Source organism: Sycon ciliatum, chromosome 2 (assembly GCF_964019385.1).
Source record: "Sycon ciliatum chromosome 2, ocSycCili1.1, whole genome shotgun sequence".
In the NCBI taxonomy this organism is placed as follows: Eukaryota; Metazoa; Porifera; class Calcarea; order Leucosolenida; family Sycettidae; genus Sycon; species Sycon ciliatum.
The window spans coordinates 12,497,916-12,525,252 of NC_088644.1; the positions used below are offsets into that span (position 1 = coordinate 12,497,916).

Below are 27,337 nucleotides of genomic sequence, written 5' to 3' on the forward strand. Positions count from 1 at the left end.
GAGAGGTTGTTACTAAGTCTTAGCCGCTGTCGTTTTGCCAAACTAACTATATTATAAATACTTGTGCAGTTGTCATGGTTGTGGCACCGCCTGCTGCTGCACCAGGGAGCTCTACACATGTAGGGCTCCCTGAGCTGCACTGCTGGTAGGGTCCGGCGGCCCAGTTCTGCCGGCAGAAAAATTGGCAGAATTCGGTACTTTTTCTGGTAAGTTTCATGCATATTTGGTATGTGGATAAAGAAATGGACCAGAATTCGAGGAATTGCCCGCCATAAGGTTGGTATGGTTCTGCCAATTTCACTGCTTTTCGAGCAGAATCTGCCACCTTTTCGAGTAGAATCCGCCGGTCCCTAACTGCTGGCATGCTGCTGCAGCCTGCAGTAGGTAGCCCTTTCCCAAAGGTGCTTTTTTAATTCGCACTTAGTGCTTTTCGCGTCCCTCAAAATATGCTGAAAAAGTGCTCTTTTTTCAGTGAAAACAGGCAAAAAGTGCTCTTTTTTCTGTGAAGCATAGCCATGATACATGTTCAGATATGAACCCAAGCTGAGAAATGAATACGCATTCTTCCATTTATGGGTTCACGAAAGGCAAAATAGGAACGGTAAAGTTCAAAAAAACCACTTTTTACAGCATTGTGTACAAGCTTCACCAACTTGTTGCCCCCCAAAAAAGCGGCGTGCCAACTTCCAAGGCCCATCGAGCACTCGGAAACTGTGATCGCAAACAGATTTTAGCACTTTTTCAGCTAACTTGAAATAAAGGGCGAAAGAAACGGGCTTTTCCAAAAAGGGCCAAAAAGGGCGAAAAAAGGGCGAGCACCTTTGGGAAAGGGCTAGCAGTAGGCCCAGACAGATCCTGCCGCCAATTCTTTAGGCAAAATATCGAAGAATTGGAACAGCGGAAACTGCCGGCAAAATCGGAGAAAATATCGAGATGTTGGGTAAAATGACTAAATCGATGCCTGCCTTGGATTTCCTTGTTTCTTACCCGTTCAGCAGGATACACTGCCCAGGACGAGATCATGTCACCGAAATATCACTGGGATTCACTATCATGGATCGACATGATTTTGGAAGAACTCAGGGACACGGGCGTGGAAACCCGCGTTGAAACCGACCCTGCGATTTTTATGAAAACGGTTGTACGGGAATTGGGGAGCCGGGAAGTGGATAAAATACACGTTTTTCCGGAGCAAAATACAAAATATCAAGTTTCTTGTGCCAGGCTCGGCAAAATGTCGAAGATTTCGCAGCAACATTTTGCGGCAAAATATCGAGGCGAGCGGAGCAGATTTGCAGAATCTGTCTGGGCCTACAGTCCATTTCAAAACTATAGACGCTTAGGGTTTTTGAAACATTTCAAATTTGGCTGGAACTTTTTGAGAATAGTTTTCGGAATATTGCTCAGGTCCGCTCCACAATTACTCTCATACAGTTTCTAAACGATTGGATAACAGACGCCCAATTTGGAAAAATTTATGCACAAAGTGATCACAGATTTTATGTGATATAATAATTATGCTGGCATAACGGTTTTTGCCTAGGTAGATCTACGCGTCTATATGACTGTATAGACGCGTACATGTACATGTACATGTATTATTGTAGTTTTGAAATGGACTGTAGATCTAGCCTGCACCCTGCACTATACTGTACTAGGCGTATAGGCCCAGACAGATTCTGTTCCGCTCGCCTCGATATTTTACCGCAAAATGTTGCTGCGAAATCTTCGATATTTTGCCGAGCCTGGCACAAGAAACTCGATATTTTGCTCCATTTTGCTCCGGAAAAACGTGTATTTTATCCTTTTCCCGTACAATCGATCCACAACGTTTCATAAAAATTGCAGGGTCGGTTTCTCAACACGGGTTTCCAAGCACGTGTCCCTGAGTTCTTCCAAAATCATGTCGATCCACAGTGAATCCCAGTGATATTTCGGTAACCTGATCTTGTCCTGGGCAGTGTGTCCTGGTCCTGCTGAACGGGTAAGAGGAAATCCAAGTATCAGGCATCGATTTTACCCAACATCTCGATATTTTCCTCCGATTTTGCCGGCAATTTCCGCTCTTTCAATACTTCGATATTTTGCCGAAAGCCGGCAGTCTGGGTCTACCCTGCACAACGCATATGCCATGCATGCACTCCATCAGCGCTGCAGCCCTGAGCCCACAGGTCACGTCTCACGTGCATGGATGCAAACGTCATTGTAGAAGAAACAAGTCAACGACGTACAATACGGTACATCCCGTATCCTGACGTGATGTGCGCGGTGCTGCTTTTTTCAAAAAAACCGAAGTCCTTCCCGACGAAAACTAGATGTGGGGAAGGATCAAGGAATGTTATTGATCTTTTGGCAGCGCGAGTTACTTCCAGCACAACCATAACGTCTGCTTGTAATGAAATAAAAGCCCATGGTAGCGAAGTCACTGGAAGTCACACAACAGTTGTTTGAAAGAAGACCCAGCATTTAGCCATTTACTATTATTATCAATAGTATGACCCCATGAACTTACTTCCGTTCGTTGTAGGTCTGTATGTCGTTCACTGGAGCACGCCTGTCTTTCATGATGACTGAAGGGCGGCCCGCACAGAAACCCAAATCCGAGCTGCGGCAATGGAGAGCTTGGCTGGCTGTGTTCGGTGGAGCGCTGGTGCACCTCACCTTAGGGACTGTATACACATTTGGTAAGCTTATTTCCAGACTGGTCTGGATATTGTGTTATCTCAGCACAATAATTATACTAGTACATGTAATAGGGTAGGTCTTCCGCGATCTAAAGTAATAATAATATTGACAAATGTCCAAGTTCGTCGCAGCATCAAAGGTACAGTTGGTTGCAACAAATCCCAACAAATCACTAGTCATTCATCACTGCTACACTCTTTCTACCACGTTTGCGCTGGGCATGGTGTAAACCCCAAGTGATTTCTTGGAATCTTTCTGGCACTAGCTACTACAAGTACAGTACTACAGTGCGTATTGGTTATAGCGTGGTGGTCGTGTAAAAGAATATACCGCCTACAAGAATGAACTCTCATGTTTTCATTATCATAACATGGGTTTCAAGTGCACTTTTACTTACAAGCAATTTTATCAATGCAGGCATCACAGGGGATAGTGCAGTTTATACACTGGAAGACATGGTGCATGTGCGCTCGTGCCCGGTTTTTCCGCCAGGTTCGGGACCGGGCACTGTCCATGATTGCTTTGAAATGTCTGTAAGGCCACCCTTTGTTAATTCATTGTTTAACGTCCTTTTTTTCGCGAAAAGGTATGCGGGAGGGCGGAAAAAAAACAAAACCCATTCCAAAAACTGGAAACCCCAATCAAACATTTTGACCAGTAAAGCATGTGATATATACAATATTTCTGGGTCTAACGGCACTTGCAGGCATAGAACAACACTCTTTGATGGTACATTGGAGCACATGCCTGATGAATCCAACAAAACAGGTACATAGCATGGAGTTAGCATGTCATGAAAAAAAGAAAAAGAACACAAGACAAAGGCATGCTAGCCTAATCTTCATACTGCTCTCTCCAGGTTCCTATAGTACTTCTTTTGTTTTGTTTTCTTTTCTCTTTTTTTCTCCTTCTTTTTCTCAGTTGTCCCCACCATGGCTGCTTAAAATCGCCCGCATCACATGCTTATTGGCACTATGTCATCGTGATTGTGGAATAATAATAATAATAATAATAATAATAATAACCCTACATTATAGACATCAGCGTTCCTGGTGAGAACAACATCAATAAGAAAATGGCTGAAAAGCGCTCGAAATATTATGATTTGAAGCGGGAGATTTCGAGGATTTGGTCCCTCACCCAGGTTGACGTGGTCCCTGTGGTTGTCGGTGCCCTGGGAGGCTTGGTGAGGGAGACTCCTCAATGCCTCCGGACTGTGCAGGGAGGAGACCTGGCTATTGTACAACAGGAGGCTATACAAGGTTCGATTAAAAATACTAAGAACTATCCTTAACATGTAGATGCACCTCTGCTGCGTTTGCATGTTCAATAGCTAAGAGACTTGAATAACGACTGATAAAGACTGATATTTCCTTTGTTACTCCCTTCATTGGTTGATGTATTTTGCCTGTCGCTGCAAATTCTTTATTATTGTTTTGATGTTGGAGTTCGGATTGAGTTTCTTTCCTTTCTTCCTCTTCCTTCAACTATTTCTTGTCCCTTTGGTTTTTAGGTTTTATTTATTTATTTATTTTTGTTTGTTTTTTCACTTTCTTTTTGCTGTCCCACCCATGGAAATATTTCCCGGTGGGTCTGGCTTATCGCCTTCGAAAGAAGTGAATAAAGGAGAGATAATAATGCCCGGGAGGCAAGATTATAAGTTTAAGGTCATGATCGGCACACTGTGAAACTACAGAATCATGTATTTACAACTAACAGTGTTACTTCGCATATTATTGGTACTACTACTTTCTTGTTTTTTTTCCAGTCTGAGGCAAAAAGGTACGCGGGCGCGGACGTTAAACAACGAAAAAAGAAAGGGTGGCCTAACTCTGAATCATGTACGTTTTGATGCCGAAATGCCAGCAATATGGCACTTGATGTCACTATTTCTACTAAAAGTAACACAAGAGTAGTAATATTTCCACTTAAGCTCACCCAAAGGGTGCCAGTAGACCGAAGTGCAGTAACTTCGGTATGAGCGTACAGTAGAACACATGGTGCATGTACATGTACAGTGGAACATCAGAATTGCGACAGCCGTTCGGACCGACAGAGTGGTCTGATCTCCGAGGTGGTCTGATTTGTGAAACTAGGGACCTTTCGCATTTGCTGCGAAACGAAAGTTTGATTCGGCCCGTGCTCGTTTCGTTGAAAAGAGATTCAGGTTTCGCGAGTCGTCATGCTAATTTCCAAGGTAACTACGAATATGGCCGGTATCTTGGCGTACGCGTGTTTACACATACACATGCATGGATCATGGAATCAAAGAAAAAATGTGTACCTGGCGAAAAAATGTGTACCTAACGGATTCGGAGCGATCTACGAGTGAAGATGCTTCCTTTCATGAAAAAAGCCCTCATGAGGGACTCTGGCGAATCCTCGAACCCAGGCGACCAATCAGCATTCGTTTCGTATCCGTACGCGTGGTGCGAAGGTGCCTAATGTTAAAAATGACCATCCGGACCTTACATGGCACTTGGCTTGGCTTGAAACAAGATTACCGTGCACTCACATACTACTCAGTGCTCCAGCATCCACACTCGCTCAGAACACCAGCTCCACGCACACCCCAGCATGTTTTGAATACTTGTTAAAAGCTTTTGTAAGATCAAGATACAAGTACATTGAGCAACCTCTGCGCCTCTGCATCTCTTGGCATGGACTACTGTAATCATAGTGGCAACTGTACAAAAAGAACATGATATAATTATAGTGACTCGCTTTTTGAGAACTATTTTGAGGTCCTTTGGAAGTTGTTGTTGTTGTTACTTTATTTTACTTCACCAGAATTACAGGCAGTATAATGCCTTCTCACTAGACCAGGTCTAGTTCTCACAAATGATGAAGAATGTGAATGAAGTTCAAGGAGAACTACTCAACCTTCTGCTTTTGACTTGCTGGCCTTGGAGATCTACAGGAGAATGGCAGTCGGCGAACCATTAATTGCTCACCGTAAAGGCTTTCTGCAGCTGGACAGCTCGTGCTCATGGTCTGCCATAGAAAGGTAGATCGCGGTCCTATTTCCATCAGCAATCACTTGGGTCAGCGGAGCCCTGCGCAGTATTAGCAGTGTGTACTGGGTGTGTGTGACCAGTAGCAAGTGTCCTTAGCCCTAAGAGTATGCAACTCTGCATATGGGGTCTGGCACTGAGAGATACCCGTAAACTACGTAGCCACGGACTGGAGAAGCAGCTGGGGCATTGCGTAGTTTCTGATCTGCTGCGGTGGTGCTGGATATTACACAGTGGCTATGGTGCTGAATGTTGCACAGTTTGTGTGTGTGTGTGTGTGTGTGTGTGTGTGTGTGTGTATATGTGTGTGTGTGGTGTGTGTGGTGGTGTGTGTGTGTGTGTGTGTGTGTGTGTGTGTGTGTGTGTGTGTGTGTGTGTGGTGTGTGTGTGTGACTGCGGTGCTGGATTTTACACAGTATGTGTGTATGAGTGTGGTGTTGCGTATTATATTACTCGAAGTATACAGTATTACTGTACTGCCTTCAGAGAACTCCTTCCATTGTTATCCAACTGCTGCTTGCTCTTGTTTGGCGTGAACTCATCATGCTCTATATTAGTAGCAGGGACAAACATCAGCTGGAACGTAGTATGTCTTCTGCAGTTACACACCTGGCCAGATGGCTTGCCAGCAGGAACCTGGTACTTAAACGAGAGTAAAACCCAGATTTTGTTCATCCCTACCCATCGTTCTGTGAATCCTCGTGTCAGCGTCATGTGCTCTGGAGTTCAACTGGCACAAGTAGAATCCGCAAAGTATCTTGGTGTCCACATGGACCAAGATCTCAAGTGGACCACAATGGTCAATCAGATCGCCACACGAGCTGCCTGTAAAATAGCTGTCCTGTTTAGAAACAGGCGCTGCATGCCCCTCCTGTGCCGCATCACGTACCTGAAGTCCCTGATCCTTCCTGACTTCCTGTATGCTAGCAACTGTTTCTCTGCTGGCTTCACCTCACATCAGCTCGAGCGCCTAGAGCGTCTACTCAAGCGCGCAGTCCGCTGTGTTTACAACGCTCCATTTGCACCCCCATCTGCGCCGCTGTATTGCTAATTGCGATTGCACTCGCTAGAAGTTATGTACTGCCACAAGCTCCTTGGCTTCACTTGGCGCTGCCTTCAGGGTAAATGCAGCACATTGCTTACCGATATGTTCAGTCCTCTTAATGCTGGCCGTGCTACACGTAGTCAGGGAAATCGAGCACTTAAATTTCCAGTCACTATTAAAGACATCCACTGGCACACATTCTGCCTCATTCCAATGTGTATCACTGTGGAACAGGCTCCAGCCCGACATCAGGAAAATCCCACAGTACCACCGATTCATGCGATCCCTCCCAGCACATGCTGCTTTTCAGTAATGCCACTGTCCGCTGTATTATTATTTCCTTTACTGGCCTAACTGGCTTTTACAATGTAATACTTTATTACCCACTCTACTCAGTATCATTACCTTCACTACCCACTCTACTCAGTATCATTACCTTCATTACCCACTCTACTCAGTATCATTACCCACTCTACTCAGTATCATTACCCACTCTACTCAGTATCATTACCCACTCTACTCAGTATCATTACCCACTCTACTCAGTATCATTACCCACTCTACTCAGTATCATTACCCACTCTACTCAGTATCATTACCCACTCTACTCAGTATCATTACCTTCACTGGCCTTTTATACTTTATTCTCCTTTCTAGTTGATATCATGTAATTAGGCAAATTTGCCTGTTTGTTCTTCGACTCTAAATAAACAAACAACAACAACTCCTTCCATTGTTATCCACCTGCTGCTTGCTCTTGTTTGGCGCGAACTCCTTCCATTGCTATCCAACTGCTGCTTGCTCTTGTTTGGCGTGAACTCCTTCCATGTCATTGTTATCCAACTGCCGCTTGCTCTTGTTTGGCGTGAACTCCTTCCATTGTTATCCACCTGCTGCTTGCTCTTGTTTGGCGTGAACTCCTTCCATTGCTATCCAACTGCTGCTTGCTCTTGTTTGGCGTGAACTCCTTCCATTGCTATCCAACTGCTGCTTGCTCTGTTTGGCGTGAACTCCTTCCATTGCTATCCAACTGCTGCTTGCTCTTGTTTGGCGTGAACTCCTTCCATTGTTATCCAACTGCTGCTTGCTCTTGTTTGGCGTGTGCAGGTAATATGAGCCCATACATCACATCCTATATCAGAGAGCATGGACAACAGAAAGACATCACCTATGGGGTAAGTGCATCATTGAACTGGGTCTGTTGACTGGCTCATGATTTGCTGCTGTGTTATTGTCTGATTCATGTACACATGCCACCCAAGGAGTTGTAGCATCTAAGGAGGCGATGCAAGCGCATACACTCCTGTCTGTGGTTTACCATCTGTGTATGTGTGTGTGCGTGCAAAATGGGTATATATTTATGATTTTCAGGTTAAAACAATTGTCTAAAAGGGAATTTCTTTCCTTGGTTCCTTGTGCATGTAGACGTCAGTGTGGATATATGCCTGTGCTATCATAGGCCAGGGCAGTAGTATGTATTTTGGTGGCATCCTTGGTAGATTGATTGGACCACGCTGGACAACTCTGATCGGTTCCCTTCTTAGCAGGTGAGCCGCGTCTGTTTATTTTGATTACAATGTGTACAGCATCTGTGATCATTATTTTGTTTTCTTTTGTCTCTTCCTCTCTCTCTCTCTCTCTCTCTCTCTCTCTCTCTCTCTCTCTCTCTCTCTCTCTCTCTCTCTCTCTCTCTCTCTCTCTCTCTCTCTCTCTCTCTCTCTCTCTCTCTCTCTCTCTCTCTCTCTCTCTCTCTCTCTCTCTCTCTCTCTCTCTCTCTCTCTCTCTCTCTCTCACACACACACACACGCACACACACACACACACATACATACATGCATGGCAACACACACATACCCGATATGTGGGCTTCTATGACATTGCACACACACACACACACACTCCCACACATGGACATGTGCATAGGCATGCATGTATGCTCGCGGCGAATGGTACAGTACTAGTACATGTATACCCCCTTGATCATGTATGCACTTGAGCAATGTGTGTGTGTGCGTGTCTGTCTGTCTGTCTGTCTGTCTGTGTATCTGTGTGCCTATACTGTCTCTGTGCAGTGGTGGTGTGGCCCTGTCGTACTTTGCCATCGTCAACTTTTATGCCCTCTGTGCCACGTACGGGTTGATGTTTGGCCTCGGTGTGGGCCTGGCGTACGTCAACCCGCTGAGCTGTGCGATGAGGGTGAGTGCATGGCCGAATGACTTCTTCTCTGCCAAGCTATGCTGGATCTCCTGTATTGCTCGAGTATCCCTGCCTCCGAAAAGTGGTGAACTTCTTGACTTATATACAGTCTTCCTCCTTCATTCTGAGCTTGTTTTTGTTTGTTGTTGTTGTTGTTGTTGTTGTTGTTGTTGTTGTTGTTGTTGTTGTTGTTGTTGGTTTGTCTGATCTCTGCCCGTAGTGGATGCCTAGCCACCGTGGCTTTGCCAATGGCATAGTGGTGGCTGGCTTCGGCGCCGGTGCACTGATCTTTGACCAGGTGCAGACCAAGTACATCAATCCGCACAATCTCAAGGTGTCAGTGCATGAGCACGGCTCCTGCGGTAAAGAAGAGAGGTAAGCACCGCTGTGGGCTTCGAAGCAACACTCAGTCTGACTAATAAGCACATTGAATCTATCTATAATGCTATCCTTCACACAAAAGACTCAAAGGAGGTTTACAGAGTTTCTTGCACACTGCAATCATCAGGCGACTTGTCTCCGCGGGCTAAAGGAGAATTTCCTCCTTGCAATGCTGTCCTATATTTGCGAAGGTACAGTGTTGTGAGCACAAGAAAGACTTCTAACTACTTCCTCCGTATACAAAAACTTCGTGACTTTTTTTGGAAGCTGCGCACAGCTCTGAAATTGTTTCGTTTGACTTGGAATAACACTCGTGGCATTGTCTAACCTGTTTACAAGCTATATACAAAGAAAAAAGCAATTCAGACGAATGAGATTGAGTTTTTTCAGAGTCTTCGTCGCTCATGTCATTGTCACCTGACGACGCTGACTCCGCATCGTCAACAGTCGCTGCTTCCGCTCGCATTTCGTTCAGATTCTTGTCACCTGCAGTGATGATCCGACGCTGGACATTGGCAACGTCCTCTTCATCTCTAGAGCTGTGTACGAATCGGTGTCAACTATATTCAGTTGTTCCAACCCGCAACCTCCGTTATGCCGTGAAACGAGTCGTACAAGCACATCCACACGCTTCGCATTTTCTCGCCAGGATAATCCTCCGAAGCATTCTACAATGGCTTCGAGGAGGTCCCTGCGATTCCCCTTGGCGACAAAGGAGGCGCCCGACTGGAGAGAGGCGAAGAAAGCCAGGCCATCGACATTCTGATCCTGAGTCTGCGCTGGTTGCACGACGACTGAAATGTTTCATCTTGCCGTGCGACCGAAACAAATCGATGTTCTCACGCTGCGTAGTTATGGGACCGCGCACCGCAAGTACCAGAAAACGAGCCAGGCCAGTTTCAGGGCAGCGAGTGCCGCGTGACTCCGTGTTCCAGCCACGAGCTACACTTCGTCACTAGTGCACTGTGTCAGTTTCGAGCAAGTAAGTGTTAGTTTTTTTTCATTTGACTCTTGAGTTTCTATCGGCAACGTCCTCACACGCATGGCGTACGTGGAGAATCTGTTCGGGATCAACCAAACTCACCTCGACATGGACGTGGGTTGTCGATGACAGCCTTTGGCGCCGTTCGTGGAGCAGGTTCTTGCTCAAAAACACCGTTCAAAAAAGTCACGAAGTTTTTGTATACGGAGGAAGTACCTTCAGGGTCTTAACCACAGACATTGTATTGTAGGGAATATCACCAGCCAGTTTCTCGTGCTCTCACTCTCTTCAAGTGAAATACATGCGACCAGAACCAATGAAACATTGTTGTACAACTCTCTTAAAACAATAATCACATGAACACATGTTGACATGTACCTTACTTAGTTGATTCCACTCGCTCTGTTTTGCCTTTCCTCCGGTGCAGCTACTTTGGTGGCAAGGATCCGAAGCAAGCCGAGCTACTGGAGCGCGTGCCCCATTGCTTCTTGCTGCTGGGGTTGATCTACGCGTGCATGCAGATTGTAGGCTGTCTGTTGCTGTCCAATCCTCCGGAAGCAGAGCCTGAGGCACAGGTAGGTAGTGTCCAGAATGTGTAGCGTAGGAACACTGTGTCAGCCTGCTCTGCATAGCGTGTACGTGTGCATGGAGGGTGTGTCAGCCAGCGCTGTGCAGTGTCTGCCTGTGTGTGTGTGTGAATGGCATGTCTGCTAGCGTTGCACAGTGCAAAGTGCTGGCCTCATATTTCAATTCGTTGTATGGTGTGTTGCATGGCTCAACTCGTGCTCTTTAGTCATCCCCCAAGCCATGCCCCAGATATGCATACCTCATACAGGTATCCTGCATAGGTTATGCAGTGTGTGAGCTACATTGCCACCTTAGTGACCTAGATGAGGTGACTGGTCGCCTTGGGGTAAGCACTGCGGGTCAGTCACTGCGAGGTTTGTTTGCTGCATAATGGCAATTGGTATACCGTGTCGTGTGTATGGTTTGGAACTTTAGTGCCAAGGCATGTGGGTGTTATAGATCATTGTGGCTCTGTTGCGACAGTACTTGATCGCTATCTGGGAAAGGTTGAGATTGTCTGTATGAACAATGTGAACTGTCAGGGTCCTGTCAAGTGTATACATTCGTGTTCTCTTGTCCCACCAGGGCTATAAGAAGGTCAGTGCCGAGGAACCAATAGGAGATGTTATGGAATCGGTGAGTCAAGCTGCATCCATTCTTATCTTACTGCTGTTCTGGATGATCATTTGTTTTGTATCTCAGCCGCACTTTATCTCCTGCTATACTGTTCCAGGTGCATGCGTTCTGTCCTTGATTTGATCCAGTATGCAAATGCGGGAACCAGTCCCGACTGGCGAAAAGGAAAGGGCTTCGTGCGAGTGTGATGTGTGTGCCGTGCACTGTGACTGGGCTGAGCGCTCTCTCTCTCTCACTGGCCAGCCCAGTCCCACTTGATGTCATTACCAAGCACAGTTTGTAGGTCGACGAGCGCCGGGAACTGACTTTCTATGCAATCTGCTGTCATTCTGAATATCTTGTTGTTTTATCCGATGTCTGCTGGACAAAATAAATAAATAAATAAACTGCAGAACGAAAGTGAACGCGAAGAAATAAATTTGAGAGACTTTAGAGAAATAAGAATGTAGTTCGCGTCTGGCGGAGGGTGCTTGCACCTAGCTAGAGTGAGAGCACCACTGTCAGATAATGGAAAGACTGAGTTAGAAAAGGATAAAGACGACGGAGTTGCAGACTGAAACTACAGGAAGTTCAAGTAAGACGTGAACACTAAATTTATATGTATTTCAAATATTCGTGAACGGTAGTTCTCGACAATGATTTCCAGCTGTTTTTGTTGTTGTTGTTGTGTGCTATTCCTATTACTGATAGTCTGAGTCGACTTCAGGGGCACTGGATAGCGCCCCTCGCTACCAGATCGACCTCAACTGTGGCTGCTCTCGCGTCAAGATGGGACCCATTCACCGGCCGGCCACGAGTCGGTCGTTCTTCGGCGAGGACTTGTCACCGAAGCGTGCCGTTCCCACTTGGCTTTTTGCTATCCTGTGGCTGACGTTCTTGGTCAATGGACAAGCAGTTACCTATGTGGCTACGCTGTACAAGGTCAGCCCTATAGTTAGCATTGGCTACTGGTTATTGAATTCAAGCAGAATTCCTTGTGTTGTATCTGAACAAACTCTTTGGGTGGTGTTTGGTAGATTTTCTCCCCGTGAAGATGTCACGCTTGTGAGTTGCCAATACCATTGTTTAATAAGTTGCCAGGCTTTTTCCACATCACCTTACACGGGTCAGTGGAGAAAAATCAAGCGACTCATGCTTGAATCACCTTACATATACGCACAGGTGCACACAGATAGCGGATGGCCCGTCTATACCCACTCCCAATCTCAGCATCCCCGGCATGCTGCCCTGTAACGTTAGCCTGTCTGGGATTGGTACAGAAGACACAGCAAACCCTGTGTTCAGATGGAACCGTTGCACTGTGTATGATCCGACATTGTTGTTTGCTCTTTGGTGGTGCAGGATTGAATTTATCTGTGTCTTTCACCAGAAGACACAGCAAACCCATGTTCAGATGGAACGTTTGCACTGTGTATGATAGAACAGTGCTGTTTGCTCTTGGTAGTGCAGGATTGAACTTTTCTTTGTGTTTCCTGCAGGCGTTCGGCCAGTCTGTGCACATTGGCAGTGATCATTTCCTGGCCAACGTGGGCACAATTGCATCACCATTCAATGCCTTTGCTCGCATCTTCTGGGGATTTATCGCCGACCGCTACTCGTACAGGGTGAGAACCGTGCAAGCAGGATTGGCTTTGGTTTTTTGGAATTGTCGGAACTTCGAACTTTGAAGAACCTCATCAGTGCGGTGTAGAACATGCATATGTTCAAGTATGAGTACTAGTATCGCGTTCAGCTTTGCTGCTGCAGTACTTTGTCAGCATCTACCCATGTTGACTAGCACTTCACCCCTCAGGCCTGTATTCTCACTCACATGTATTTTTTTACAGTTATGCATTGATCCATTGGTGGTGCATGTAGCATGCTGCACGGCTCCCTATGGAAGAAAGTTCAAGAAACCACCATAATTTTGTATATAATATTACCTGAAGCCGAAGTGAATATGGGCGAATATCCACTAGTATACAAACCAAGTCGAAGCCGAGGTTTGTATAACTAGTGAATATTTGCCCATATTCACGAGGCTGAAGGTAATATTAGACTTATACCTCTCCATATTCACCCTATCGTCCCTAAAGCCCAACAAACGAGTCACGTTGGTCATACATGTACGTGTACGCAGAACTAACGCAAGTCGCTGTTGCTTCAGTATCGTAAACCGACTGGCGTGTTCTTGCATGAATCGAAGAGCGGCGTGTTCAGAATCTTGTTCAATCGATCCTGTACACATACTGGTGCATGTGGCATGGGAGGTGACGACCTTGGAGAACACACTCGCGCCAATCACCATGGAGAACACACTCGTGCTTGACGGGAGCCAATCATCGTCCGTTTCGATGCGAAGATTTGACCAATCCGCGATCATCGCGCCAATTCGGGAGTCGGTTTATAAACAGCGAGCCAAGCGATTCTACCCTCACTTCTTTTCTTTTCAGGCAGCGCTTCGGAGCTGTTGTGTGCCCTAGGAAAATTCTACGCTAACGTCCGTGAACAGGGCTGTTCTGAGTACAAACAAAATTCCTGGCTTGCCGCTTGATCCGCCATCATCGGGCCATTGACATGTTGAGCGTCCAAAACCTTGTTTGCTCGCTGGAACGCTCCGTCTGTGAAGATGCTCACTGTTGGCTGATGACTTGTCAGCACCTGGTCACATGCGGATCCAGCGACAATGGCAAGCAAGGAATTTCGTTTGTACTCAGAAAAGTCCTGTTTACGGAAGTTAGCGTATAAATTTTCTAGGGCACTCGACAGCTCCGGTGCGCTGACTGAAGAGGAATCAAGCGCAGCACCGAGTACTGCTCTCTTTACAGTAAGTATCGAAAAGTGGTGAATATAAGCGGTGAATATTCAGCAATATTCACCACTTATGTAGATGGCCAATTGTATGTGGGTGAATATGGAATGAGGTACAAACACCTATATTGCCATTGTACTATTTGTGTGTTACATGTTTTAGTACTGTGTGTGTGCTCTGTTGAGGCATTTCCCCTTTCTTTGTTTCTTTCTACATGATTGTGTCCCCCCCCCCCCCCCCCACTGCAGACTGCCATGTTCTCCATGACGTCCATCTGCACTGTGCTGCTATGCTCCTTCTACTTCACACCACATCTTGGTCCAGCGGCCTACGCCATCTGGGTGGCACTGCTCTTCTTCTGCCTGGGCGGAAACTTCTCCCTGTTCCCCTTTGCCACCGCCACGTAAGTCTGCTTTGCAGCAGAGTTTACGGTTTGTGTTTGAGCTGTGTCCTGCGGGTGCATCGGCCCAGGGATCAGGGAAAGTGGTGTCTTATCCACGGCACGCTGTACACCATCCAGAATGGTAGAGGCGTGAGAGTTGTTCCTTGTCATTCAAGAGTAATTTCTTGTCTGCACTCAACCTCTACTACAACACTGTAGTATAGCGTATCCAGTCCGCACTGCTGCTTATACCTGTTGGCTGGCTTTTCAACACTTCTAATAGTTCGGATAGACTGTGCGTATGGATCTACAGTAAAACCTGGTGTAAGCGAGCTCTGGGTTTAGCGACTACCTGCTCTTAACGACCGTTTTTCCATGCACCGACAGTTCAACACAGACACTGTGGGACCTGGTTCTAAAGACCGCCTGCACCATGGGGTGGTCGCTTAAACCAGGGTTTACTGTAGATTGTTCTTTTAAAGACAAAGCTGTATGGAAAATTGGAAATGACGCCGGGTACTGAACCACTGCTGTTCGTAGCGTTGTCTCCAGTGGGAAATACACCACTAAGCAGGACACGATGATTTGCTGCATTTCGGTGTGTGCCGTCCCCTCTGTAGCTGTTGGAATCCTTGGAATCGATTGTTAGATTAGAGTACAGTGGATTGCTGTGCTTTGAGGTAGAGTACAGTGGATGGCTGTGGTAGAGTATAGGTAGAGTACAGTTGAATCGAGTGTTAGATTAGAGTACAGTTGACCTCTGATAAGACCTACCCACACATGGAGAACAGGAATGTGTTCCTAGTATCGCAGCTACTTTTCAGCCAAGCATACTTCGATATGGAGGACTTCACCGGTGCCCTGGACAATAGAGAGGTTCTGCTACACGGAACTATGTACCAAACTCCGTGTCAACTGCGGTGAAGTTTGACACGGATTTTTCGTACGTTGCGCCGGGTCTGCTGTGCGTAACATGCTCTAGCATGCTCGAACTCCCCGCCCCATGTACTCTATCCGTTCAGTTTTCACACGGAGACCAGTCCGTGTGAAGCGCTTTACACGGAAAACGGTATGAAACAATCCGTATGAAACTTGATCCCGTACCGCGGCGAGGTTTCCATACATACTTTGGTACGTTTACCGTGTGGCAGAACCTGACACTAATGTCTGTATAAACGCAAGTGTACATGGTTATCAGAGTACGTACTGAGTGAGTCCCACTGTAGCTTGTAACTCTTGTGGGATGCATTATTCATGGCAATATTCTGTCTTCTCGGTTCTGTTGTAAATGTTTGTGTCAATAGGACGTTTGGTGACAAGTTTGTTGGTCCAAACTACGGCATGATATTTTCCTCACAGGTAATGTCCGGTTGTGCATAGTGTCTATTTTTAAATTATCAGGACTTATCGTGAAAGAGAAATGATGAGCTCACATGCTCTTTCCTCGGACACTGCAAATTCACCACTCAGTTCACTGTATCATTATCGACGTTTCGGAAAGAGCATGTGTGCTCACCATTTTTCTTTGAGTTATGAAGCTGCAGGATGCCTCGCCTAAATTCGTTAAGGTGAAAAGAGGTCAATGGAAAGCCTGACCCTCCTCTTTCTTGTTATAACATTGTTGCTATAATGTACGTAGATTCACACATGCACATACACACTTTCACTCACTCACACGCGCATGCACACACGCACATGCGTGTGCACTGCTCACTACCAGAACCTGGTTACGTGGGCCTCCCCGGGAGAGGGGAGATAAATCAAAAGGAATATGGGAAAGATGACTCCATTCACAATTGGCTATTGGCTATTGGCCCACACCTCCACCAGACTCTGGGTGGACTTGGGAATGATCCCACTTGTTGACTTACCACACCGCGGTATGTGGATGAGGACAAGTTGCAGACAATGGATTGATGGTAAAAATTAATGGTGTACAAGCGCGCACACACACCCACACACATGGACATAGACATGGCGTCTCCACTATCTCACGCATTGTTTTTCTTTGGACTTTGAATCTGTATGAAGGTCATATCAGGAGTACTTGGTGCATCTCTGACATCCAACCTCATCTGCAAACTGGGCTATGCTGGTTTGATCCCGTTATGTGCTGGCTTTCAGTTCATCGGTAAGGCTTGCTGTGTGTGTGTGAGTGTGTGTGTATGTGTGTGTGTGTGCATGTATGTGTCACATTTGGTGCACTACCAGTACTTCAAAGTTGTAGTACTGGTGACTTTTGCTGTCAACTGTATGGAGTCTTGAGTTTGCAGTTCATTCCTGGTGAATCTTTGTCTTTCTTCTCTTCCTCATTCTCTTCACCATCCTTTTCCTTCCACTTGGGTAGTTATGAACAGACAATGCCTGATGGAATATATACACGTACTAAGTACATGCAGCGTGCTAACGTTAGTGTTGTACAAGAGAAAACAGTTACCCTGTAACCCATTTTTCCATTTTCAAAATAACTGTCTTGCAATGCGAAATGCAGCGTTCGGGGCGAACACCTGACTTCACCCCAGACAGAATTAATGTGCCTTTTGATGTGACTCTTTTTTTTTTGTTGGTGCGTTTGTGCAGGTGTTCTTCTGGCTCTGGTATTCCCGGTAAGTAATTCCTGTTGTCTGCATTGTCTTTTGTTCGTCTCACTGGATGTGTTCACTGCCTTACTGTGCACTTCAGATACAGATGCTAGTTGTATGTAGTTGAACAACAATATACAGAGATTTCATTGTAGTTGTGCCCAGTAGTAGTCCTCTCAGACCAGGTATAATCTGGCTTTCGATCACATTACAAGCATTGCTTTGTATTTGCTTGTGGCTGATTCAAGTGAATCCTGTGCGGTGTGTTAGGCGAGCCATGCCTCCTGTTCTCTACAATAGAGCACTTTAGACACTGGTATCCATGCTGACACTGTTGCTACTTTTCTGCTGCTGTTACTACTACTGCTGGCACCAACACCGCTTGCGTGTGTGTGTGTGTGGTCTGTGTGTGTTCTGTGTGTGTTGTGTTCTGACAGTACCCCAGTCAAGTAGCAGCATCACAGCAGAGGACTGTACAGCAGTAGTACAGTAGTAAGTACATGTAATAGTGTTTGTGAAGACGGCGGTGTCGCCAGCCAGCTGCCGTGTTCCACACTCTCTATTTCGCCTGTGTGGTGATGGCTCACTGTGCGTTGTGAAGATGATGCCTGGCCTGTGCAAGTTTGAAACCAGGGCACTTCACTGCAGTGCGGTGATAGGACACAGCGAGTGCGTGTTGGAGAACATTGGGTTTACCTTTTTTTGCAGCCATGATTCTATCTTCCATATACATACGTTGTTGATAGTAACTTGATATCATTTTCTACCGTGCTTGGCCAAGTTTGGGTGAGATTTCCTAGCTCAGGTCTGGATCCTGTAGTGCAATTTTATTATCCCTGATCCTCTCCACTGCCGCATTCTGTGCAGTGTCTCATTTTCACGTCAGGTCATGCTGGACATGGCTTCATTTTCATTTTTCAATATTCATAATAATTTATTTGCGGCATTTTCTGCTGTGTGAGATTCTTTACTTTTTAGTCCATTCCCTTTCCACGGTCTGTACCGTTACTAAATACTACATACTGCTATAGTTGATGCTGCTTGTTCATTAAGAGTTTTGACGTCGCTGCCCTGACCCATCAGAGCACTACACATTCAATCTACCTTTTAAAATTTATTGTATATTCACACTATCCACCAGAGTACTTGAGCAATAGCTCACTTATGTCCATCATTCAGCAGTCCATCAAACATGAATATGACACTGTAAGAAATACCCGATCGCCTACAAGTTACTTGTTGAGCATTTTGTAAGAAATAGACGTCAAGGATGCCGCTCCCAGTTTGCCATTGTGTTCCCTTCAGTAACAGTATACTTTGTAGACACAGCAGAGCTATCCTGCACGAGGCCCCGGCTGGAAGTGTGCACGTCTTGTAGATCTCTGCCTGTAGCACTGCAGGATTTGCTTGAAAATTAATGGAAGGGTGTGCGATTGCAGATGTCATGCATGGTGCTGATCAGATTTTGATATTTTGATTCTGGTTGGTGATGTACATACGAGTCATACTGCTTGGCCCAAAGCAACCGTGAAGTCTAGAAATGTCTGATTTGGTCTGTTTGTGATCAATATGTCTACTTGGTTGATCGGATAATTGTCTGTACCATCCTAGCCTGGATTTGTTTCAGCTCAAGGTTCAAATCTACTTGGAGATGTCTTTTTTTGTCTGTGAAAAAGCAGATGCCCCTGTTTGTGGGTGTGGCGGGGAAGTCCCTACGATTTATGCCAGGAAGTCGCACCAGAACCATTACATGCGGCCGGGGGTGCAGGGAGTTGACCTCTACAACTCCCTGATATACTTTGAGTACAATGTAACACATGGATGTTCCGAAGGAAGCTTGGGGGGGGGGGGCAAGTACAGCCTACACTGTAACACAGGCGGATTTGCAGAGAGAGAGCAGATCTTGAATAGGCCAAACATGAAGGTGGAGGGAAAAGGCAAAGTTCAAACTTTTTTCTGAATAATTCCTAAAAATTTCACCATAGTTTTGTTCAGAAGCTGGAAAGCCACCATCCCCACCCTACCATCCTACTTGCTGTTTTTGTTTTATAGAATTTTGCACTTCAGTGGATATAGTTGTGGAAAGTGCCGTGCCGCCAAGGCTAAATTGCTTCTTATTGCCTTGGCAACACGTGTGCACATGCAGGTGTGTAACATAGTCATTACCTTGTACCCAGACCAATACACTGCATTGCTACTGCAACTGGGTGACCATGGCGATCGTCGACAAATTATTCAGATATGCGGGCTACATGCAGCCTGAGCCAGACCATGGTCATCAATCGACTCAAACCAGGGAATTGCATGGTGTCATTTTCCGTGCTGCGCTGCCGAGTCTAGAGACTCGTGACCTTGTTTGTATAGTTTACAACAAGAGTCATCGCCATGCACACAAGCCATGTTTGCCACACACTGGTTAGCAGAACAAAGCGCAAGGTTGACGGGCCCGTCTTCCCCCCAGATGAAACAGATGAAACGAGATGAAACGAGATGAAACGAGATGAAACAAGATGAAACAAGATGAAACGCCAATGTACAGGCGCAGATGGGGCCGAGATGAAACGAAATGAAACAAAATGAAACAAGATGAAACAAGATGAAACAAGATGAAACCAAATGAAACTCGAAGTACGGGCGTAGATGGGCCGCGAATGAAACAAGATGAAACAAGATGAAACAATGTACGGGCGGAGATGGGCCGCGCGCAGTGCACCCGGCGTGACGTGCATGCACGAGCGAAAAGAACTGAATTAATCCAATCATTGAAATAATTTTGTTTGCAGAGGCAATTCGCGCAAGGGAGGTATAGGAATTTGATGGCTTGCGAGTGACAGCACGAGCCGAATTTATTGCCCGTGGAAGTACCCACGATAGGAATACACTGTTGGGAACATGGTGGCGCCGCTGACGGTACCTATGTAAGTGGAATTACTTTATTGGAAGTACCCACGACGGGGAAAATAGTCTCTCTAGTATTGTCGGTGAATGGTGATGGTGGTGGTGGCGATGGCTACTTTCCTCTGCTCAGAGAGAACCCCTGCATGTCCTTCGTCGTGATGCGAAAGAGCAGTGGATGCAGGTAAAGGCCGTGTCAGAGAATTTCGCCTAGTGCTGTGGCCAGGGTGAAAATAAATTAGGGCTGAAACGATCATTCAATAACTCCAAGCGATCAACCAATCTCTTTAGCGATGAATATCATTGTAACATAGAAAAATGTGGGCACAAGTTATGCAATCGAGTCCACCAACTAAACCAGATTTCGAATAGTCAGACGTGCACAATCTAGCACAAAACTGACAAGGAGTATGAGTACTGAGACATTGAGATCAATTATAATTGTTGGTTCATAATTATAGATTCTTTCCGGCTGTAGTCGTGCACCTCGAACACAAGACTATGAAGAAATTCCATGATGCCTTTGCTACATTAGCTGTGGCCACCAGTCAAACGCTCTAAATATACCCAGGCTACCGCTCAGTGTTTGGTATTCTGTAAACATTTCAGGCAATTGTGTCGACACCTGTAGACATCTGACTGGTCTAAAGCCTAGTTCACATTCGACGTAACACTGACGGTACAGGACGTAAGGGCCTGTCGGGACGGCTGGGGTGAGCTGTAAAATCTTTTACGATTCGTACGACACGACATGCTGCAGTCGTTGCGATGTTCTCCAGCGAACGGCGCGAGTCATAAGGCACAGTCCGTGACGGGGTGACTTTCGGACCTAATTTCTTGTTTTTCGGGACTTCTTTTCAATAATTTCTCCTTGAATGAAGCGAAATCAAATTCACAATACCAGTTTTTCATGGAGACAAAAAAGTAGCCCTGAAAGTTGTGCCATTCGAATAGTAGCCCTAGGAAATGATAAAACAGTTCATCTGTCATTCTCCTAAACTATCCCTAAATACCATAAGTGACATGAGATCTTATCTTGCTAAAATTCAACTCAAGTCGTGTTAGCCATTCTGCGAGTTATCATGGGAAGCGCAGTGTTCGAAATCCTAAAAATTTCCCAGTACGAATCGGGAGTGGATGGCGCACGACGCCGCCTCCTGTTCTCACTCAAAATGCAGCCGTTTTGTACGCTTGCGTCTCCGTCTATGCCCGTCTACGGTATGAAAAGTTGAACTGATCCAACACTTCCCGTCGCTTCCCGATCCGTACGGTAGTATGGTTGCGTTCCCGTTCCTGGTGTTCACATTGGACGCCGTCAGACCGTCCTGTCGCTTCCCATCGATCCTTACGCCGCGTCCCGTCGAATTTGAACGAGGCTTTATCAATATGAACTAGAGGAGTTCATGTTGTTGTTTCTAGAACGAAGAATCAGGCTTGTCGTCACCCTTTGGCTTGAAGCTCTTATCACCAACTTCCGCAACGAATCAATCGAAAAGATACCGTCTTGACTCCCGATCTCTTTCATAGCCACGCATCAATATTACTGCGCTTGAAAGTACACGATTGCACTCGTATCCACAATTGGATGGAGTGCAAGGGCTAGAATACTGCCACTGGTATGCATGCATAAAAAATCGTTTGCATTCGCTTTGAACACTAACGATTATCGATTGCGCTCTTAAAACGATCGGTTTGCGAGTTATCTGTATACTTGTTTCAGCCCTAAATGCATTGCCCTCGTAGAGGACAGGGATGAGCAGTGATATGAGCAGGGATGTGAGTACTGATGTGCCTTTCGTCCTCATATTTTACAGAGAAGACGTCTGCCCCCAATAATAAAATTAATGTAGTAATGATAATGTGTTGCCCTTTCATCTTCTCAGGAGCCCTATGCCTTTGCCTCTTCTCCCCTGGACTGAATGGACTGGACGCTCTGTCCAGTAGTGTCCAGTAAATGATTTGTAGTGTAAGTTAGGGTGCACTCTCTCTTGAGGATTTGCCCACCTTGATGATTGTGCTCTTCGTGTTATTAGAAAATGTCTCTACCTGCCAGGATGGTATAAGAGCACGAACTGAATCACCTGTTGGTGCAGAAGGCTTGGAGGACTGCTTTTGAAACAGTTGTTCAAATTTCCTGCACCTCTTCGTAGCCGTTGTCTGATTGCTGCATTCTGGGGAGACTGAAGTTAAGGTTAGTGAAGCTGCACAGTCCCCGTGGAAATGTTTATGCTGCAACTATTTACTGCTGACATGTATTTATGTATTTCAGGAATCTCCAGAGGGTGAAGGCTTGCTGCAAGCTCCGTCCCTTCAATGTCGTGATACATCCGTAGATCAGTCGTGTGCCTGTCCTGTGCTTTTATGAGCATGCTCCTTTGCACATGCCTTTGTCCTGTGCATGCGTGGGCGTGGGCGCGCGCGCGCGCGCGTGTGTGTGTGTGTGTGTGTGTGTGTGTGTGTGTGTGTGTACGCCAACGACACCGTCCGTGCACATGTGCATGGACGTGAGTTTGTGCGTTTGCCTTTGTTATATGCATACAGTATTATCAATTTATCATGCCTATACAAGCCTTGCCAGTGTCTCGATAGGAGAAGCAGATACATGATTACACCACTTGGGTTTTGACCTTCTTTGGCCGGGGCGAATGTCGAAGGAAAGACTCCCTCTGGGCCAAGGTGTTGGCGACAGTTGAGAGTTGTCCTCTATTTTGCAGCGGGGGACAGCATGGCATATTTGGTGCCGGAAAGAGTGCAGTTGCACTTTTCATGTTACTGTAAAATTTGCTAGGTCAATCCCTTGAAGCTGGAGACTGCTGATACTGCTGCTCAAACGGCTGCTGCTGTTACTCTCTGCTGCTACCATGGTCGTTGCTTTGTATCAATGGCGAAAATTCTCAGATGAGCTTTGGGTCCGGGCACTAGAACCCTGCTGCTGCCTCTGCAGCAGTTGTAGAAAGTTTTATAATACCAGTGTCGATGGTGAACTTCTGCTCTTTTTTTTATCCCAGACACTTTGTGCTCAAGAGACTGTTAGGTCTTTGTGGTGTTGTCGTTGCTGTTTGGTTATACTAGTTGGCGTCTGTTTGGAAATATATTGTGCTTTTCTGTGTGTTCATGTGAACGTAGAAGCCCTCACCGAAACCAACACTACGTTGCTGTGTTGTTTTCTTCCAAGGTCGGGCACAGTAAAGGAGACGACTCTGTGAGTATATTCGCAGATGAACTTTGGGTTAATAGAATGCAGGTGCTGCTGCTCTTGTGCCGGGCTGTTGGTGTCAATGATGGGGTGGATCATGCTTTCTCTTTATATACCTTTTGTATATTTGTGTGTAATTAGGAGCACATACCAACACGTAATCTTTCTAAAGCCTAGTTCTCTTTCGACGCAACGCTGACGGTACGGGACGTAAGGGCCTGTGACGGCTGGGGTGAGCTGTAAAATCTTGTACAATTCGTACGACACGACATGCTCCAGTCTTTGCGATGTTCAACAGCGAATGGTGCGAGTCATAAGGCACAGTCCGTGACGGGGTGACCGTCCCGGCGTTTCCCGTCGATTCTTATGTCGCGTCCCGTTGCGCCCCGTCGAATGTGAACTGGGCTTAACAATGGCATGGAGACAGTTTCAATTGCAGTTTAATGTTACTGCACTGCACTGCAGGTATCAAGGCACTACCCAGAGGGAGGATGTTGGCCTTCTCCTGATGGGAAAATGTCTTCTTTCTCATGGCGTGGCCAGGACTGCACTGACCCTACCATCCACTCTACCTCTCCGGAAAGGGACTTGACAACCAGTCAAGATGGATGTGCAGAGATATACCAGCGGTAAGTCACATGCTTAGGATATCCACTTGATGAAGGAAGAACAGGTGCTCAACTACTACACCAAAATGTGAGCATAAGGAGATGGGCTGATGGGTCATGGATGGGTGACAGGTCTTTGCCCGGTTGCTGGAGTATAACAACCTGGGTCTTTGATTGGTTTAGAAGCGGTCCGCTCTATTCGGGGTGCCATCCTCAATTAGACGGGCAGTGAAGATCTTGCAGGATCAATCGCACATGTAGAATATGGACATGTGGATGCGGGCAGCAGATCTGTAATTTCCAGTATCAAAGTTCAGTTGTATTTGCTTTTCTTTATTTTCTATTTGTGATGTTGTTCACTGCAGCTTCTAGCATTAACTGCCAATTTGCACTGACGCAGCAAGACTCCCAACAGTCAAGTATGTTTCATTGCATGCACTAGGATTACAGTAGAATGCCGATTATCCGAATGTCAACTGTCCAAACGGTCAATTATCCGAAATTCCTGTTTGCACTGAATTCAATTCAATAAGTCGACTTATACTGGCAAAATATGGTAACAGCGGGACTGTAGGGTGTAGCATTTCCATGATACAGTGGAAAATTTCACGATTTTTGGTGCAAACATAGCTCGGACGCTGCTCGATTGGATATACAATGCAGGTTCTTGGAACCACGGACACGACTCTTCGATTCAAGGATCACAACACTTCGGGATCTGAACGTTTTAGGTCCGGGAGCTGTTCGCGGTTTTGTCGCTTGTCACGGTTGTGGACTCATCGTTGTAGCATAAATGAGGCTGGACTATTCCAAGCCGAAAACTAAAATATTTCCTTCTCAAAGCACAATCACCGGCCCGGAGGTGCACACCTTCTCTAACTACATACCGGGTGCAGTACATGACACGTCCGTGTATTGACTAGTCTCTTGTACATAATTTTAGATCTACCACACGACTCGCGTAGCGCTAGCACAGCAGTGCGGGTGTAGTCATGTACTACTACTACTACAGTACTGCCGGGCGCCGAAGAACGGACCGCCGATGAACGGCCAGGCTATGATTTCGCTATTTTTTAAGAACGGTCTAGGTAGAAACGTGATGTACAATATGAATATGATGTACACTCAGACGTATAACTCTGCATAAATGTACATGCAAGACTGTACCATCGAATATGAACGAAACTGCTGTGTTCGCCAAAAATAAGAACGGGCTAGGCTAGAACCCTGACCCCGTTCTTCGGCGCCCGGCAGTACTGTAGTGTAATGTTCCGTATGTTTGTTGACTATGGCATGCAGGCAGAAGCCAGCGGATGTAAAAAGTCCAACTCGGAAACGGCTAAAAACGGGGTATCCTCAAATTTTTTTTTAAAAAATTCAGCAGACTTCCCCTCTAATACGTAAGGCAGAACTTATTACAGTCCTTGATTAGAAGTTGATATATTCTTGTACGAATCCGGTGTCTTTTGTGAAAAGTGTATGCAAGCCTTTTAAAAAGCATCTCCCACCAGGCATTCGATCGAATTTTTCATGGCGTGGAGATTTGTTACGGCGTGAACCGATGCTTGGCGTGTAGAATTTGCTTTTTGATGTGTTCTTTGGAAGATGCAGTCTTAAAAATGGTGTGGATGTCTTTGTTTCTGTCCTTCTGCTGTCCTCGTAAAAAGAATAATATAGACGTGCAGAAAATGTAGGAGAGCGATGACATCAGAAGGACACTCTCAGGTTCAGGGTACCTGTACTGCCCCAATAAAGTGGGTCAGATCCCAAAACGAGGTTGGCCGAAGCAAAAAAAATAGAAGAGCCTGCCTTGAACTGAATATGAGGAGGAAGAAGAAGAAGACAAAGAAAGAGAAAGAGTAGGAATTTGTTTGTGTAAACTTTGTTTCCTCTGTCTAGGCTGCCACCGCATTATAGCAGCCAACAGTGCGTGTGTGTGTGTGTGTGTGTGTGTGTGTGTGTGTGTGTGTGTTTGCGTTTGTGTGCACACGCTTGTGTGTGTGTTTGCATGTGTGTATATTCTGCTAATCTTGACTTAAATTTCCACATCTGGGCATATTGTGTTCTGTATGTGAATTTATCTTCATTAACCAGGGACTAATTTAACCGGTATCGCATCGCAATTTGCGACGCAAAACACAGTGTCTGCGATTCGAAGTTCGTAGTGAGTCGCGGTAAACTGCGACACAACATACAGCTAAGTATGGCCCTGGACATAGACTTGTAGTGCACGCGTAGCGCATGCACATGTGTAGCTTTACAGTGTGTGTGGCTGGTTTGGCGCCACGAGATGGCGCGCCATGCACTGTGACTAGATTAGACTGTGTGTGTGTGTGGTTGTCCAGCCTGCACTGCAGGTAGATTTTACACCATACCCACGCGCGGGCCGCGGGACCATGGCCATATGTCACACTATCTCCGCACGCGCACCGCAGCACGTGCACTTGGTCTTGGAAACTAACTAACTAATACTTACTTGAAGTGCAGCCCAGGAAGCGCGAGGCGAGTGTCGACAAGTACTTCACCTGCTTTTGAGATTTAGACCGCGTTGCTTCACTAGCAGTAGGCGTCTCGACCGTTCAGGACTTATCTTTGTAAAATTCTGCTAGCCTTATTGATGAAGCCTCTTCACTGCCGGCATGTCTGTGAAGCAAGGTACTGTGGACAAGTGGATTGCTGAATTTGATCCCAAAAAAGAATGGATTCGCGCAGAGTCGAGTGGTGGAGCTGTGACCAAGATATTTTGCAAGATGTGCAGGGAGAAGGCGTCCTCGCTTCGTGGTTTGAGGCAGCATGGCGTTTGTTGACGGTATAAGTGGAAGTGCACTGAAGACTGCATTGTCGACGGAAAAAAACTGCTATGCAAAATTGTTGCGTTGCTATGCAAACATCGAGGTGTGTAGCAATTATTGCTATGCAATTTTTTTGAAGTAAATTAGTCCCTGTTAACTTGTGCGCTACGTTCCTTTCTTCACGTTACGGCACTTTAGTATTGTTTTACTTGAACATCATACTCTCGCCCAACTTTGTTTCACCAACAAAGGTTTATTCTCCAAAGTATTTCTAATTGATTGTGTATGAGTTTCATACTACTGTCAGGAGCGTCGGAATGTTTTTTAGTGTGGTACGGTCAGCCATCTGAAGTACAATTGACTCGTGGGGGAGTGTTGGCTGAGCCGAAAAGTTTGGAATTTTAGATCCCAGATCAGTGTATTTTATTGACTCACGGGTATCTGGGGCAAAAAGTGGTACGGTCAATACCGTAGTGACCGTACCGTGTGCGACGCCCCTGACTGTTGGAATCCACCAGCTGTGTTTCCTTGAGGGGCGTATCCTTACCTTGGATGTGTTTCTCATTCCCGGCAGCAGAAAGAGCT

General features: G+C 46.0%; 1 protein-coding gene and 2 long non-coding RNA genes across 4 annotated transcripts in view; 2 read left to right on the forward strand and 1 right to left on the reverse strand.

Moving 5' to 3' along the window:
- Positions 1 to 27,337, reverse strand: part of LOC135810736 (uncharacterized) — a 64,452-nt gene that overhangs the window by 16,221 nt on the left and 20,894 nt on the right. The gene's annotated exons all lie outside the window — the stretch shown is intronic.
- On the forward strand, positions 2,257 to 18,532 carry LOC135808761 (uncharacterized). The gene is made up of 14 exons (XM_065321988.1): positions 2,257 to 2,684; positions 7,852 to 7,919; positions 8,170 to 8,291; positions 8,817 to 8,940; positions 9,161 to 9,315; positions 10,731 to 10,878; positions 11,456 to 11,506; positions 12,197 to 12,427; positions 12,985 to 13,110; positions 14,546 to 14,700; positions 15,984 to 16,038; positions 16,711 to 16,810; positions 17,260 to 17,285; positions 17,699 to 18,532. The coding sequence occupies exons 1-14, from the start codon at positions 2,534 to 2,536 to the stop codon at positions 17,744 to 17,746; spliced, it is 1,560 nt and encodes a 519-aa protein (XP_065178060.1). The 5' UTR covers positions 2,257 to 2,533; the 3' UTR covers positions 17,747 to 18,532.
- LOC135808762 (uncharacterized) lies at positions 19,902 to 27,058 on the forward strand. 2 transcript variants are annotated; one of them, XR_010552118.1, is made up of 6 exons: positions 19,902 to 20,340; positions 22,190 to 22,347; positions 22,698 to 23,358; positions 23,818 to 23,981; positions 24,326 to 24,379; positions 26,951 to 27,058. It is a non-coding gene; the product is annotated as an uncharacterized LOC135808762 (long non-coding RNA). The 2 variants fall into 2 exon arrangements; XR_010552117.1 differs by lacking the exon at positions 26,951 to 27,058 and having other exon boundaries at positions 20,016 to 20,340; positions 23,283 to 23,358.